The following is a 12,625-nucleotide window of genomic DNA, read 5'->3' on the forward strand; positions in this document are numbered from 1 at the left end:
GTCCCAGAGGTGGAAATATGCAGGCTTTCTGACCCCTGGGGCAGCCTACACTCCCACAGGGCTTGTTTCTCTCCAGGGCTCCTGGCTGTGTGCAGGGAGAAGTATGAGGTCCTTTTCCAACGCGAGGCAGCGGTGCAGGTCTTGAGTTCCTTTCCTAAGGAGCTGCGAGCCTCTGAGCACTGTGATGCTCTCCAGTGGCCTGTGAGGACCGTGATGCAGTGCTGTGGCTTGTGAGGACCACAGCACTCGCCCGGGGCCTGCGGGGCCTGTGACCCTGTCAGCTGCTCTGCCGGCAGTGTCTGCACTGGTAAGTGTTCTGGGCCTCGCTGCACCCTTACCTGCAGAGGGAGACCCTTCGCGTAGCGCCAGCGGGCAGGTGTTGGGCGTTTTGTTTCCCTTCCTGTGCTGTGCCCGGGTCTCAGTCCCCACGGTTGCAGCGTCTCTCACTGTTCCGCGTTCCCCACAGCGGCTCACCTCAAAGCACCGCGCGCCCTGTGCTCGCTGGTCTTCGTGGACTCGGCACCTCTCCCGCCCTCCTGCGTGTCTCCTGACTGCTGGTGTTCGTGGTCTTTCTATGTCGGTGTGCATGGGGGACACTGATGTACATTTTTACTTTTTGTGCCATTTTCTAAAGATTTTATGGAGTGGTTTTATTTTTTTCTGTTAAGGTTTGGTAGAACTTGCTCATGAAACAGTCTGAGCTTGGAGATTGTTTTTCTGACTATGACTGAATTAAATAAATTAGCAGTATAGTAACATTCAGATATCTCCCACCATTTAGTAGTCTAAATTAGCAGTATGGTAATATTATGTAAGTGGATTGAAGCAGTTTTGGTCTTTCTGTGTCTGGCTTATTTTACTTATATAAGGTCCTCAAGATTCATCCAAGTTTTAACAAGTCCCCAAAACTCAGAAACTACCAAAAGCCACCCTACAGCGGACCCAAATATTACTGCAGCTGTTATTACTTTCTTTAATACTTAAAATCCCTGATTCTAGACAGTGGCCAGTGTTTTTTGCTAGATGAAAACATCGTGCTAGATATTTATTATATTGATCTTTCTTAAAAAAACAGCTCTTGGTTTTGTTTTCTCTTTTCAATCTTACTGGTTCTTGCTTTGTATCTGCATATCCTTCCTTTGAGTTTATTTCATTTTTTTCCCCCTTGTTGCTTAAAAGAAAAGCCTAGATTATTGATTTTTAAAACATTTTTTTTTGCAAAAATGAGCATTTACTTTTCTGAACTTCCCCTAAAACACTACCTTAGCCGTGTCCCACAAATGTAGACAAATTTTGTTTTCCTTTTGTTCAGTTAAGCATGTCTTTTGGACCTGGGTCAAGTCCATGATCAGGGGCTTGCCTAGCATGCTCGAGGCTCGGGTTTGATCCCCAGCACCCCTCCCACACCCGTGTTGTTTAATTTCTCATCAGATTTCCTCTTTTCCCATGGTTTATTTAAAAGTGTATTTGATTTTCAAGCATTTGGAGTTCTGTTTGTTTTGTTTTGTTTTTCAACAGGGCCTTGTTGCCCAGGCTACCTTGAACTCGCATCTTCTCACCTCGATTTCCTGAGGAACTAGCTGTGATGGTGAACCTTTTAAACCTTTCAGTGATACGAACAGCCCCCTGCGGCACGCGTGTCACAGGTCCCACCACTGCTGCCGTATAAGTACCACACTCTGACCCATGGCACCCCTGGTGCTCCAGCCACCACTGACTGCTAGCGTTGTGGAGTAGTTCCTTTAGAAATGGTTCGCTGGTTAAACTCACTCCAGGTCCTTCTTGCCTCAGATAAGGAGCTGGATGAGACAAGCCACTGAACTGTGCCAAAAGTTTATTTGAAAAACAAGGGGTGAAGCGAGGAGGGGAAAACTGGCTCTGCAGAACGAGCTCGGGCCGTAAGAGAAGAGGACAAAAGGCAAAAATAATAGTGCGCCCTGTGCCTGGGAGACACACGTAGGCCACGGTGAGGAGTCGCAGTAGGAGGCGCCTCCTCACGTCTGTGTCCTTGCACGCAGTCCGCATCTCGTGGGAGCCTGCGAGAAGTTCTTCACAGGAGCTGCTGGCGGTTGTTTGGCGCAGTCCTGGGATTTTGTAATGGACAGGCCCTGCTTGATTTTCCAGGGCCGCAGGCACATGGGGCTGCGCTTGGCCGTTATCTTTTATCACTTCTGGTCTAATTGATTTTTGGTCCGAGACCATGCTTTGCAGTGTATAATGTCTTCTAATTTGGGAAGTGTTTGTTGATTTAGGACGCGGTTTATCTGCGCCGTGCTATGCTCACTGGAAAGAGTGTGTATCTGCTGTTGCCAGGAGAAGTGCTCTGTCAGTGCCCCAGGGCATCGCGCCCTGTTCCTTTACAGCACTGCTGATTCTCTGTCAGCTGCTTTTGTAACCAAAAGGGAGGGTTGGAATCTCTTGGTTGTACTTGTGGAATGCTCTGTTCTTTTCTTTCAGTATTGTCATGTCTTCTTTTGTGTCTTTTGCACTTTTAATATCCTGTGTGTTGGTATAGAGAACTACATCTTTTTGATAAGATATAGTTACCCTTCTATTACATGTAGTATCTTTAGTTTTGGGTTTTTTTTCCCCTGGTGCTGGTGAGCACACCCAGGGCCTCAGGCATGCAAGGCACTTGCTGCATCACTGAGCTGCATCACTGCATCACTTGCTGCATCACTATTCCCAACTCCGTAGTGTCTTTTTTTAACAGTTGTAGTAAAAATCACAAAAATTTTGCCATCTTAACTCTTTCGGGGGTGCTCAGGCTCCAACCCAGGGCTTTGTGTATGCTGAGTACATGCTGTACTACTGAGCCACACCCAAGTGCGCACGTGGCCGCATCTTACCCATGTTCAGGGGTCCATACAGTCAGGTTATCTGTGGGCACATTGCGGCAGATCGCTGGGGCGTTTCTGCTTTGCAGATTGAAGCTCTGTGCCCGCTGAACAGCAGCCCCTCCGTCCCCCATCACCAGCCCTCGGCAGCCACCATCTTACTTCTTTTGTTTAATTAAGTTTACTGGTACATTTTAAGTACACATAATGATCACATTCGTAGGGAATTTGTACCTGTACGTGATACATCTTGGTCCTGTTTTTCCCCATCCCCCACCCTCCCTTCAGCCCTCCTTCCCCTTCTTATTAACAAAAGCTTTGTTTCCATTTTTCCTTTTCTCAGTTTTTCTTTTCCTTTCCTTTCCCCCTCCCTAGTTCCCCTTCCCATTTGAACATTTTCTTCCTATTTCACAATCTCTATTGTACATTTGGTCCTTATTTACACTTTTGGTTTCTCACACCAGAGAAGCAATGCAGTATTTATATATGTATGTCCAATTTATTTCACTTAAGACTATGTTCTCAAGGTGTGTCCATTTACCTAGAGATGTCACAAATTTATCCTTTTTTATGGCTGAGTAGTTCTCCATTGCATTAAAAAACCACATCTTCTTTATCCATTCATTGAGACCATCTTACTTTCTGAGTATTTTAGATGGCTCATGTGGTGGAATCAAGTAGTCTTTGTCTCTTTGTGTCTGACTTGATTTACTGTGTATAATGTCCTCAGGGTTTATTCATGTTGTAGTGATAGGACTTCCTTTTTTAGAGGATGAATAATATTCCATTGTAGATAAACCACATGTTTTTTGCTCATCATTGATGGACATTTACGTGCTTCCACCTCTTGAGTAGATAATGTTATGTTGAATGTGGATGTGCAAATACTATCTCTTTTTTTTTCTTTTGTCTTTTTGAGACAGGGTCTCACTATGCAGCTCTGGCTGGCCTTGAGCTCACTTTGTAGCCCAGGCTGGCCTCGAACTCGCAGCGATCCTCCTGCCTCAGCCTCCTGAGTGCTGGGATTACAGACGTGTGCCACCACTCCCGGCTTCCAAATACTGTCTCTTTGAGGGTCTATTTTTAATTCTTTCAGACATAACCCAGAAGTGGATATCTGGATCTGTTGTAACTCTCTTCCTAAATTTTTGAAGAATGCCATACAGTTTCCATTTCAGGTATACTATTTTACACTCTCATTGGCAGTGTGAAGGGTTTCCAAGTATTCCCGGAGTGAGCACACTGTCATGCACTCCCTCTCCCTCCCTCCCTCCTCCTTCCTTCCTTTCATTCTTTCTAGTACGTGGTGATACCGCAGTTTTGATCTGCATGTCCCTCAGGATTAGTGATGTGGACTGTGATTGCCCGTGCTTGTTGGCCGTACACAAATGTGTATCCTCTTTAGAGAAATGTCTGTTCAAGTTCTCTGCACATGTTTTAGTCAAGTGGCTTTTTATTGTTTTGTTTTGTTTTGTTTTGGTAGCAGGAATCAAACTGAGGACCTTGCACTTGCCGGGCAGGTGCTTATGCCACTGAGCTGTATCTCTGGCCGTTTATTCTTGTTTCTGGCTACTTTTATGCTGCAGTGGCAGTGTTGAATAGCTGTGATGGGGACCATGTGGGCCACATAGCTAAGACAGTTCACTCTGCTTCTCTACAGGAAAAAGATCTTGATCCCTTGCTGTGCTGGTTTTTTTTTTTTTTTTTTTTCTTTCCTATCTGTTCTACCTGTTTGTTCTTTATTGATTCTGAAGCAGAAACGAGAACTTTAAAAAGTTGTTATGGTGGCTGATGCCTACCACGTGATCTGTAAATGCTTCTCTCAGTCACGATTGTAGACCTGACAGCGGGTGTCTGTTCGTCAGCCACTGTCACTGTAACAGAGTATTTGAGCTGATCAGCTTGTGAGGACAGAAGGTTTCTTTGGCTCATAGCTCAGAGGTTTCAGCTTGGCCCCAGTGCCTCTGGGCCTACAGAGCAGAGGGGCGGAGGAAGGGCCAGGGTCCCGCTGTCCTCCCAGACGCCTCCCCTGCTGATCTACAGCCTCCCAGTGCCCCCCTTTGGAAGGTTCCTGCACCCCCAGCGGCGTGCGGCCTGGCCACCCAGCCTTAATCCTTGGGCCGTGGGGATGGCACGGGGACCAAGCTGTAGCAGTGTCTGCGATTCCGTTTCCACCGTGTGCCGTAGCTCGTCACACCTAGTGGCTTCCAGCCGTGCACGTGTTTTTTTTTTTTTTTTTTCGTTTTTCTCCGGTACCGGGAACCGAACTCACGACCTTGCGCATGCCAGGCAGGCGCTTTTGCCGCTGAGCTAAATCCCCAGCCCCCAGCTGTGCATGTTTGTGCCCTCACGGTTCCCGAGACAGAAGCCTGGGCCCAGCTCATGGGTGCTGCAGTGGAGGGTTAGCCGGCTGCCTTCTCCCACAGCAGCTGAGCTCCCCAGCCCACATCTGCCGCAGAAACCTTAGGAAGCTATTAATAACGCCATGCTGTAATCTTATAGTGACCGTTTTGGCTCCTGTCAAAAGCTGGACATTTTGAGATTACCAATAAGAAAAGCAAAAGGTCTAAAGTTTAAATTTCTAAAACTGCATGATGTGTGTGCAGTTTTCTATTCGAAAAGCACCAGTATTTGCAAACATAGTTCAGAGTTTCCTGAGCACTTATAAATGCTCTGCTGTTTTTCACATCTTTCTCAGGATAGTCCTGGAAGAGGATAGGTACTCGTGTTCGTAGATGAAGAAAGTGAGAGCTAGTAAAGCCTGCTAAAGAGATCAAACAGCTGAAGTGGTGGAACGGCTGCTTTTCCTTAGAATCTTTTGTTCCTATCCCCAAAGTAGAATTGTAGCATAGGATTACCGATGGCGTGGATATATATCAGATACTCTTTGATAATGATGTTTGGTTTTATATGTAAATTCTAATAATTTTATGTAAACATGCAAATGAAACGAGGTCTTCATATTACAATGCTGCGGCTCCTGTACCTGGCTGTAGAGTGTCTGATTCTTAGAACACTCCTGTAAAGTGGTATCCCCCTTTCACAGCAGAGATACCTGAGATTTAGGCGAGCTCTCATTTGGCCAGGGCCACGTGATTGGTAAATGGTGGGACCGTGCCCTGGCGTTACAATCTGGCATGGACCTCACTGAATCAAAATAACCTTTCTGCTTTTCCTTTGCATCACTGAATAAAGTTTCTAAACTTAAACTTTTTAGTTCATAGCCTCTCTTCTTGAACGCAGTGCATTCTGTATCTCAAAGTCACGTGCTCTTTGACTCACAGTCACTCTTTTAGCTGCTCAGGCTGGCCTCAAACTCGAGGAGTCTTATGCCTCAGTCTCTGGGGTGCGAGTATTATGGGCATATACCACCAACCACGGTGACTGGGTCATGAGCTTTTTGTTTGTTTGTCTTTTTGAGACAGGGTCTCGATATGCAGTTCAGGCTGGCCTTGAGCTCACTTTGTAGCCCAGGCTGGTCTCGAACTCACAACGATCCTCCTGCCTCAGCCTCCTGAGTGCTGGGATTACAGGCATGCGCCACCATGTCCAGCACTGGGTCATGAGCTTTTGAACTGTTCTCAGATTAAATTTTAAAGAAATTCTTCTGCTGTTATGAAGTAGTTGATGAAGTAAATTATGTGACATAAACAGCATAAAATTAGTATTTTTCCAATAATGGTTGATAGGGTTATTTTACATTAGTAATATTGATGAAGGCGAGTTACCAGTGGTAATTTTTTTTTGGTTTGTCTTTATGTGTGCTTTGTGCTTTTCAGTCTCAGCAAAGTGGGAGGTGGCGGTTCAGTGTGTTTTAAAAACTCCGAAGATTAGCGGCTGCCACCCTGTGTCTTCTCACCTTTTAACAAAGCATAAATGGGGTATTTGAGAAGAAAGCTACATTAAAAGAAGAGTTACAAATGGCTTCAGAATCGGTGACTTGCGGGAAATCAGCTCGGAATCACTTCCCGAAGGGGAAAAGGCAGCAGCCGCAGCCAGTGAAGAGCAGGTCTTCAGTGAGCGACTGTGACGGGGAGGACGCCTTCACCTTTGAGGCTAATGAAGCCTGGAAGGATTTCCACAACTCTCTCCTGCGCTTCTACGAAAATGGAGAGCTCTGTGACGTCACACTAAAGGTGGGGCCCCCGTCCAACTTGCCGCGGCCCCCTCAGTGGATTGTGCCGAAACAAACGTGGGTTTCTGTAATCCCACGTGTCGACATTTTGGTGCTGTCCTTACTCCTTAAGCTTGCAGTGAGTTTAATCTCAGGCACATTTTATCGAAAGGAAAAGGACAAGAGGGAGGGTAAATAAAAAAGGTTAACATGAGCTAATGTGCTAATTTGATGTTGGTATTCGTTAATTTTTAGTTCATTCAGTTTCTGAGAGTTTTGGAACCCTAGAGCAACAAACTGCTATAAATGAATGTTTACCATATCATCTTTCAGCTTGTGAATTAAAAAAATCTTGATTTTTACTTGATTACTTAAAAGAATTTTTGGTTACAGCTATACGACTGTTCTACTGAACGTCACTATTCTAGTAGTTTGGCCTCTGCTTCATTGTTACCATCTGTTAAGTGAGATTTTAAAAATCTGATAATGAAATACAGACATTCCTCCTTAATGACCTAGCTCCGTTCCTGCAAGTAGGTCGATAAATGAATTGGTCCCTAAATGAGGAATTGTATATACTATGTATACTGCAATATTCAGAACAAAGAAATGATCAAAGGAAACTCTGACTGGACAACTTTGCTTTTATTGCATAACTCCTACATTTAGTACTGTCATGTATAACAACATAAAACTACAGTACTGTATTGTATGTTACAAACAGCAAAAATTACAGTACCGTATAAGCAAATGTGGGCCGGGGATATAGCTCAGCAGCGCAGCGCCTGCCTGGCAAGTACAAGGTCATGGGTTCGATTCCCGGTACAAAAAAAAACCAAGTGTACAAAAAGACACTGAGGCTGTATAAACAGGATTTACAGAACTGTACCAAAAAAACAGTCATAAGTCCGAGTGGTGGGTTGTAAGTCTGAACAGTGCACCTGGGTCATAAGTCCGAACAGTCATTAAACGTGATCTTATACAAGGAATAGCTGTAGTCTATTTGGACTTCAGCGAGAAGTCTTCAGTGAGCTTTGCCTGCGGTGTCCAGGATCCTGCTGCTTTGCTAAACAGTCTTACTAACACTGGAGAGATGACAGAGCAGTGGGCAGCCAGTGTGCTGAGGGCTTCCCGCACTGAAGTGCCCTGCATGGTGCTGGTTTTGTTTGATGATTCGTGTGTATCCGTGCATTATTCTCCACGTGCAGTTCGCCCCTTTGGGACCTTTTCGATTTTGCTACTTCTGATGACACACGTTCTCAGAGCTCACAGTGTCTCAGTGATGAGAGAGGGTATAACTGGAGAATCAGATCAGAAGACTTCCAATAAAGAGCTGTAAATTGAAAACACAGGCTTTGAGTTTCAAGCCTAGAACGTCCAGGGATGTAGAGTTCTACTGTGGATAACTGATCTGTAGTCCCCTTCCTGAAATTCATGGTATTCCTAAGTATTTCTAGGCCCCAAAGTATTCAGAAGAAAAACATTATGTAGTTCTACTAGTTCTGTGTGAAATTTAGCCAGGTATATACATATTTTAGTGAACATTTAAGCTGTATGATCCATGTGATACATTATGTTTAATGGCATTGTTTAATTTTTAATCTTAGTGTAAAAGTTAGTAAACCATACTGTCTTGGCAAAAACAAATATAAAATACATTATTTGAATTTAAATTACTGGGTCAACATACCAGTGATTGTATGGAAAATACTTAGAATATTGTTAATTTTACAAATTTTAAATTGGGATTTCAGAATACTCTTTGAAAAGTATATGAACTTGCTTAAGTGAAAGATACGAATGTAGCTACTGTAGGGGAAGTTGGACAGTGTCAGCAGTCAGTTGAAATGAAAATCTTGAGGAGAATCTGTGGTGGAGACTAACTATATTTGAAGCAGTGGCGGAAGTCTTAGGAACAGGAAACACTCCACTAAGGACTGACCATTGTTTTTATTTCTTGAACTGTAAAATTAGGATGATGGTTAATTTTTCGTGAGGTATCAATGAGTTCTTATATGTAAAGCCCTTAGAACTGCTTGGCCCGTACTACCTGATACCAGCTATTATGATAGTTCTGTAAAACGGTACTGTTTCCAAGAGTAGCTGGGATTACCTAGGTGTACTGTCATGCTGGAGACTGAAAATATTTTAAAGTTATATATCCAGTAGCAGCTCTAAAATTATATATGGAAAAGCTTTTGTTTTAAATTTTTTATTTGTGTACTGGAGCTTGAACTCGTGTATAAGCACACCCTCTACCATTGAGCCCTGGGGAGAGTGGATTTAAGACACCAGGTTTTTGGGAGAAAGGGTAGGAGGGCTTGTCCCAAAAGGGTTTTGCACGGCACTCGTTGCTTGGGTTACGCATTAAAGGTCAGTGAAAAAGCATTCACAAGGGTGCTTTTCTCGCATTGTAGGTACTTTGAGGATTTGTCATTCTCCTTACAAAGATCAGGGTTAAATTTGCTTGAAGAAGGTGATGCGATGAGTAGGGGACACCACCCCTGCGCCCGCCCTTGACGTGCCCCCTGAGCGGATCGCATTTATGTGGTTTGCCTCCTTTGGGGGGGGGGGGTACCAGGAATTGAACTCAAGACCTCACGTTTGCCAGGCAGGCACTGCGCCACTGATCTAAACCCCAGCCAGGCTCCTTTTTTTTTGAGAATGTTTGTTTCTGTGATTTTTCGAAAGCAAATATTTGTAGGACCTATTACATCTTTCAGTGGTTTTAAATGGCATAATTATTTGCTGTTGAAACTTCCACCTGATCAGATAGAGTCAGTCAGTGCTCTGAGTGACTGCAGGAAAACAAGATACGCAGCCTGCACTAGGAGAGTGCGTTGCCTGCAAGGTTGAAGTGGACGAATTACTCCGCGGTAACGGTGGACTCCTGGGGAAGCAGAGGCAGTCTTAGTCTGTCTGTGCTGCCACAACAGTACCATCTGCTGTTCTTCTCACTGTGGGAAGCCTGGGAAGCTCACGATCAAAGCACTGGCAGATTTGGTGTCTGGGGAGGGCCACTCCGCTTCTGAGGTGACACTTTGCTGTGCCTCCTCTAGCGAGAAGGACGCTGTCCTTACAGGGTGACGGGCGGGCTGGTGGAAAGGGATGGTCCAGTGCCTGCAGCCCTGTGAAGTGAGGCTGTCCATTCCTGAGGCCAGAGCTCTCGTGATGCATCACTTCCCCTACGGCCCACCTCTTACGTCACCACTTCTTACGTCACCACCTCTTACGTCACCACCTCTTACGTCACCACCTCTTACGTCACCACCTCTTACGTCACCACCATGGGGTTAAGTTTTAGCATGAATTCAGAGGAAGTGTAAGACCTCAGCACAGGCATGACAAAGTACAGATGATAATGGAGAAAGTGATCCTGTCTTTAGCAAGCATTATATGTTAAGGATTCTTTGATAGTCTATATTAAATGATGATTGGCTTTACTTTTGCCTGTTCAGCAAATTAAATGAGTATTTTGATCTTCTTCATATTGCTCTGAAGGTAGAATTTAAATATATATCTTCCTAGATCCTTGTTTATTTGACTGTCCAAATGCTCTCTAAACTGCTCTTTTCTATTATGTAGGAATTTAAATGATGGAGTGTAAGGTTAGCGAAGATGGTTGTGAATATGTAACAGTTCAGTACAAATCCAGACATCATCTCGAGTGTAGTAAAGGACATGTGTCTAACTTCTCTTCTATTTTAGGCCTACGCAGGAAAGTACACTTTTGGGGGCCAAAAAAATCAGTGGATTAAAATTAGTGGATTATTTTTTAAAAGTGGCTAATTGAGTTAAAAGAGAAAATTTAGAAGGGATTAAATTGAAAAATTGGAATATAACTTACAAAGATTTATGATAGGAGATTTGGGTAGAAGTTTGTTTTTTGTCTTTCTGTTAGACTTTGGTTTTTCTGTAGTTCTTATTTCAGTGTAGTCTCAAACACTTGGTGAGAGTGCTGTTAAGTAGGACAACTAGAACTTCTCAACCTAATATACTTTAGTTTTTGTTTGCTTTCATGATTTAAAAATTTTTATTATGTTCTTACATGATTTTAACAATCCTTGTTAGACTATAAAATTATTACCTAGAAATGAAGTAAGCACTGTAAAAATAACTAGTGCATGAAAAAGAGTTCACAAAGTAACCACACGTTGGAAAAGTACTAGATAAGAAGTAAAATGAAATCAATTCAGTTGTTCACTTGTTAGCATATTGATTATTTAAAACATGTGTTTATTGCTTTTGAAATTTTGACGGAGGAGCGTTCCCAAACATTGTTAGCAGGTGTGTAAATTGGTTCCGTGTTTCTGGCAGGCAGGCTGGCATTGTGTGTGCCCAGCTGTAAAAAGTTTATTTTTTGGCTCATTAATTTTGTTTTTCAGATTTTACCTCAAGGAGATATTCTGAAATGCCAAAAAACACTCTCCTCTAAGATACTGTTTGCATTTAAAGTATGGAAAAATTAACAACCATCTAACGGCTAATATCAGGATGGTCAGTCACATTATATGTGCTGTAGAGAATAGCATACCTTCAATAAATAGGAGAATACAGAAGGTTTCAGAGAGTTGAAAAAAGATTACACATTCAGTAATATCTCCGTTACTTTTCAAAATCCATAGGGAAAATTCGGAAGCAAGCACACCAACAGATCGACAGTCATTGAGTGGTATTGGTGTGTTTTCCTTTGTACTTTCTGGATTTCACATGTTCAGCATGTATGTAAGTCAGGTAAACACCCTTGGAAAAGGGAGTCACCTTCACAGTTGGCGAAGAGACAGGTTTATTCTGTAAGTCAGAATTGATAGTCAGTGGAATTTTAAATTTTTTTTGTTAATTTGTATTCTCTTCATGTCATTTTTAGTTCATTTCACCTTATTATTCAGCAGGTCATTTACTGTTTTCAAGTAGATGTCCCCTGAGTTGGTTATGCAGTTTTCCTGCTTGGACCAAAGGATGCTTGGCTTTGCCCTATGCGTGGCTGACCTAAAAGCCTCGGTATTGTCGTATTTTGACCCGTGACAGCCAAGACATGAAACAATACTCAAGGTTTTGTTTAGGCAAGTGCTCTGTCACTGAGCCACATCCCCAGCCCATAAGGTTTTATTTAATAATTTGTATTTTAAAGTTGATATTCTCCATATTTTACTACTTCAGTTTAAGACATGGTTTTCTCTTAGTACCTTATTCATGTTCACTCACCTAAGAAAAAAATTAGAAAATTCATTAATAGCAAGGACACATATGTATAATATAGTATCTGTGATTTAAATCATATAGTAGTGTATAATACTTTGTAGCTTGTGTATTTTTCATTCAGTTTTAAACACCAAATTTGTGTATTTTTTAATCTTTAGACTTCAATTCTTTTCTGATGAAATGTTCTTGGTAATAGATAATTATTTTTACATACCAAAGAAAAACACATAGAAATAAACTTTTAAAGAATGTAATGAGATTATGTAACGTCAGGGAAGAATTGGTGCATTAAAAAGTCAAATTTCTGGATGTTCATATTCATACATATGGTTCAGATATTCTTGAAGATGGATTTTTTTTTTTTTTCTAAAAGGACACATGAAAATCTGTGTGTGTGTCTGAGGAATAATCACATTTCAGATTTGAATCAGGGAATTATAGGGTTGTGGTGGGACAAAATACTATGCAAGTG

General features: G+C 42.7%; 1 protein-coding gene across 3 annotated transcripts in view; it reads left to right on the top strand.

The window, feature by feature from the left end:
• Positions 1–12,625, top strand: part of Klhl8 (kelch-like family member 8) — a 57,625-nt gene that overhangs the window by 16,215 nt on the left and 28,785 nt on the right. For 2 of the 3 annotated variants that reach the window (XM_005401340.2, XM_013502771.1), the window contains exon 3: positions 6,617–6,973. The exons of the other annotated variant lie outside the window; for it this stretch is intronic. In XM_005401340.2, the coding sequence (XP_005401397.1) occupies positions 6,758–6,973 (216 nt within the window). In that variant the 5' untranslated portion in view covers positions 6,617–6,757. The remainder of the gene's footprint in view (positions 1–6,616; positions 6,974–12,625) is intronic. 3 annotated transcript variants of the gene reach the window in all.

This window comes from Chinchilla lanigera, unplaced genomic scaffold (genome assembly GCF_000276665.1).
Source record: "Chinchilla lanigera isolate Chin_1 unplaced genomic scaffold, ChiLan1.0 scaffold00073, whole genome shotgun sequence".
Lineage (NCBI taxonomy): Eukaryota > Metazoa > Chordata > Mammalia > Rodentia > Chinchillidae > Chinchilla > Chinchilla lanigera.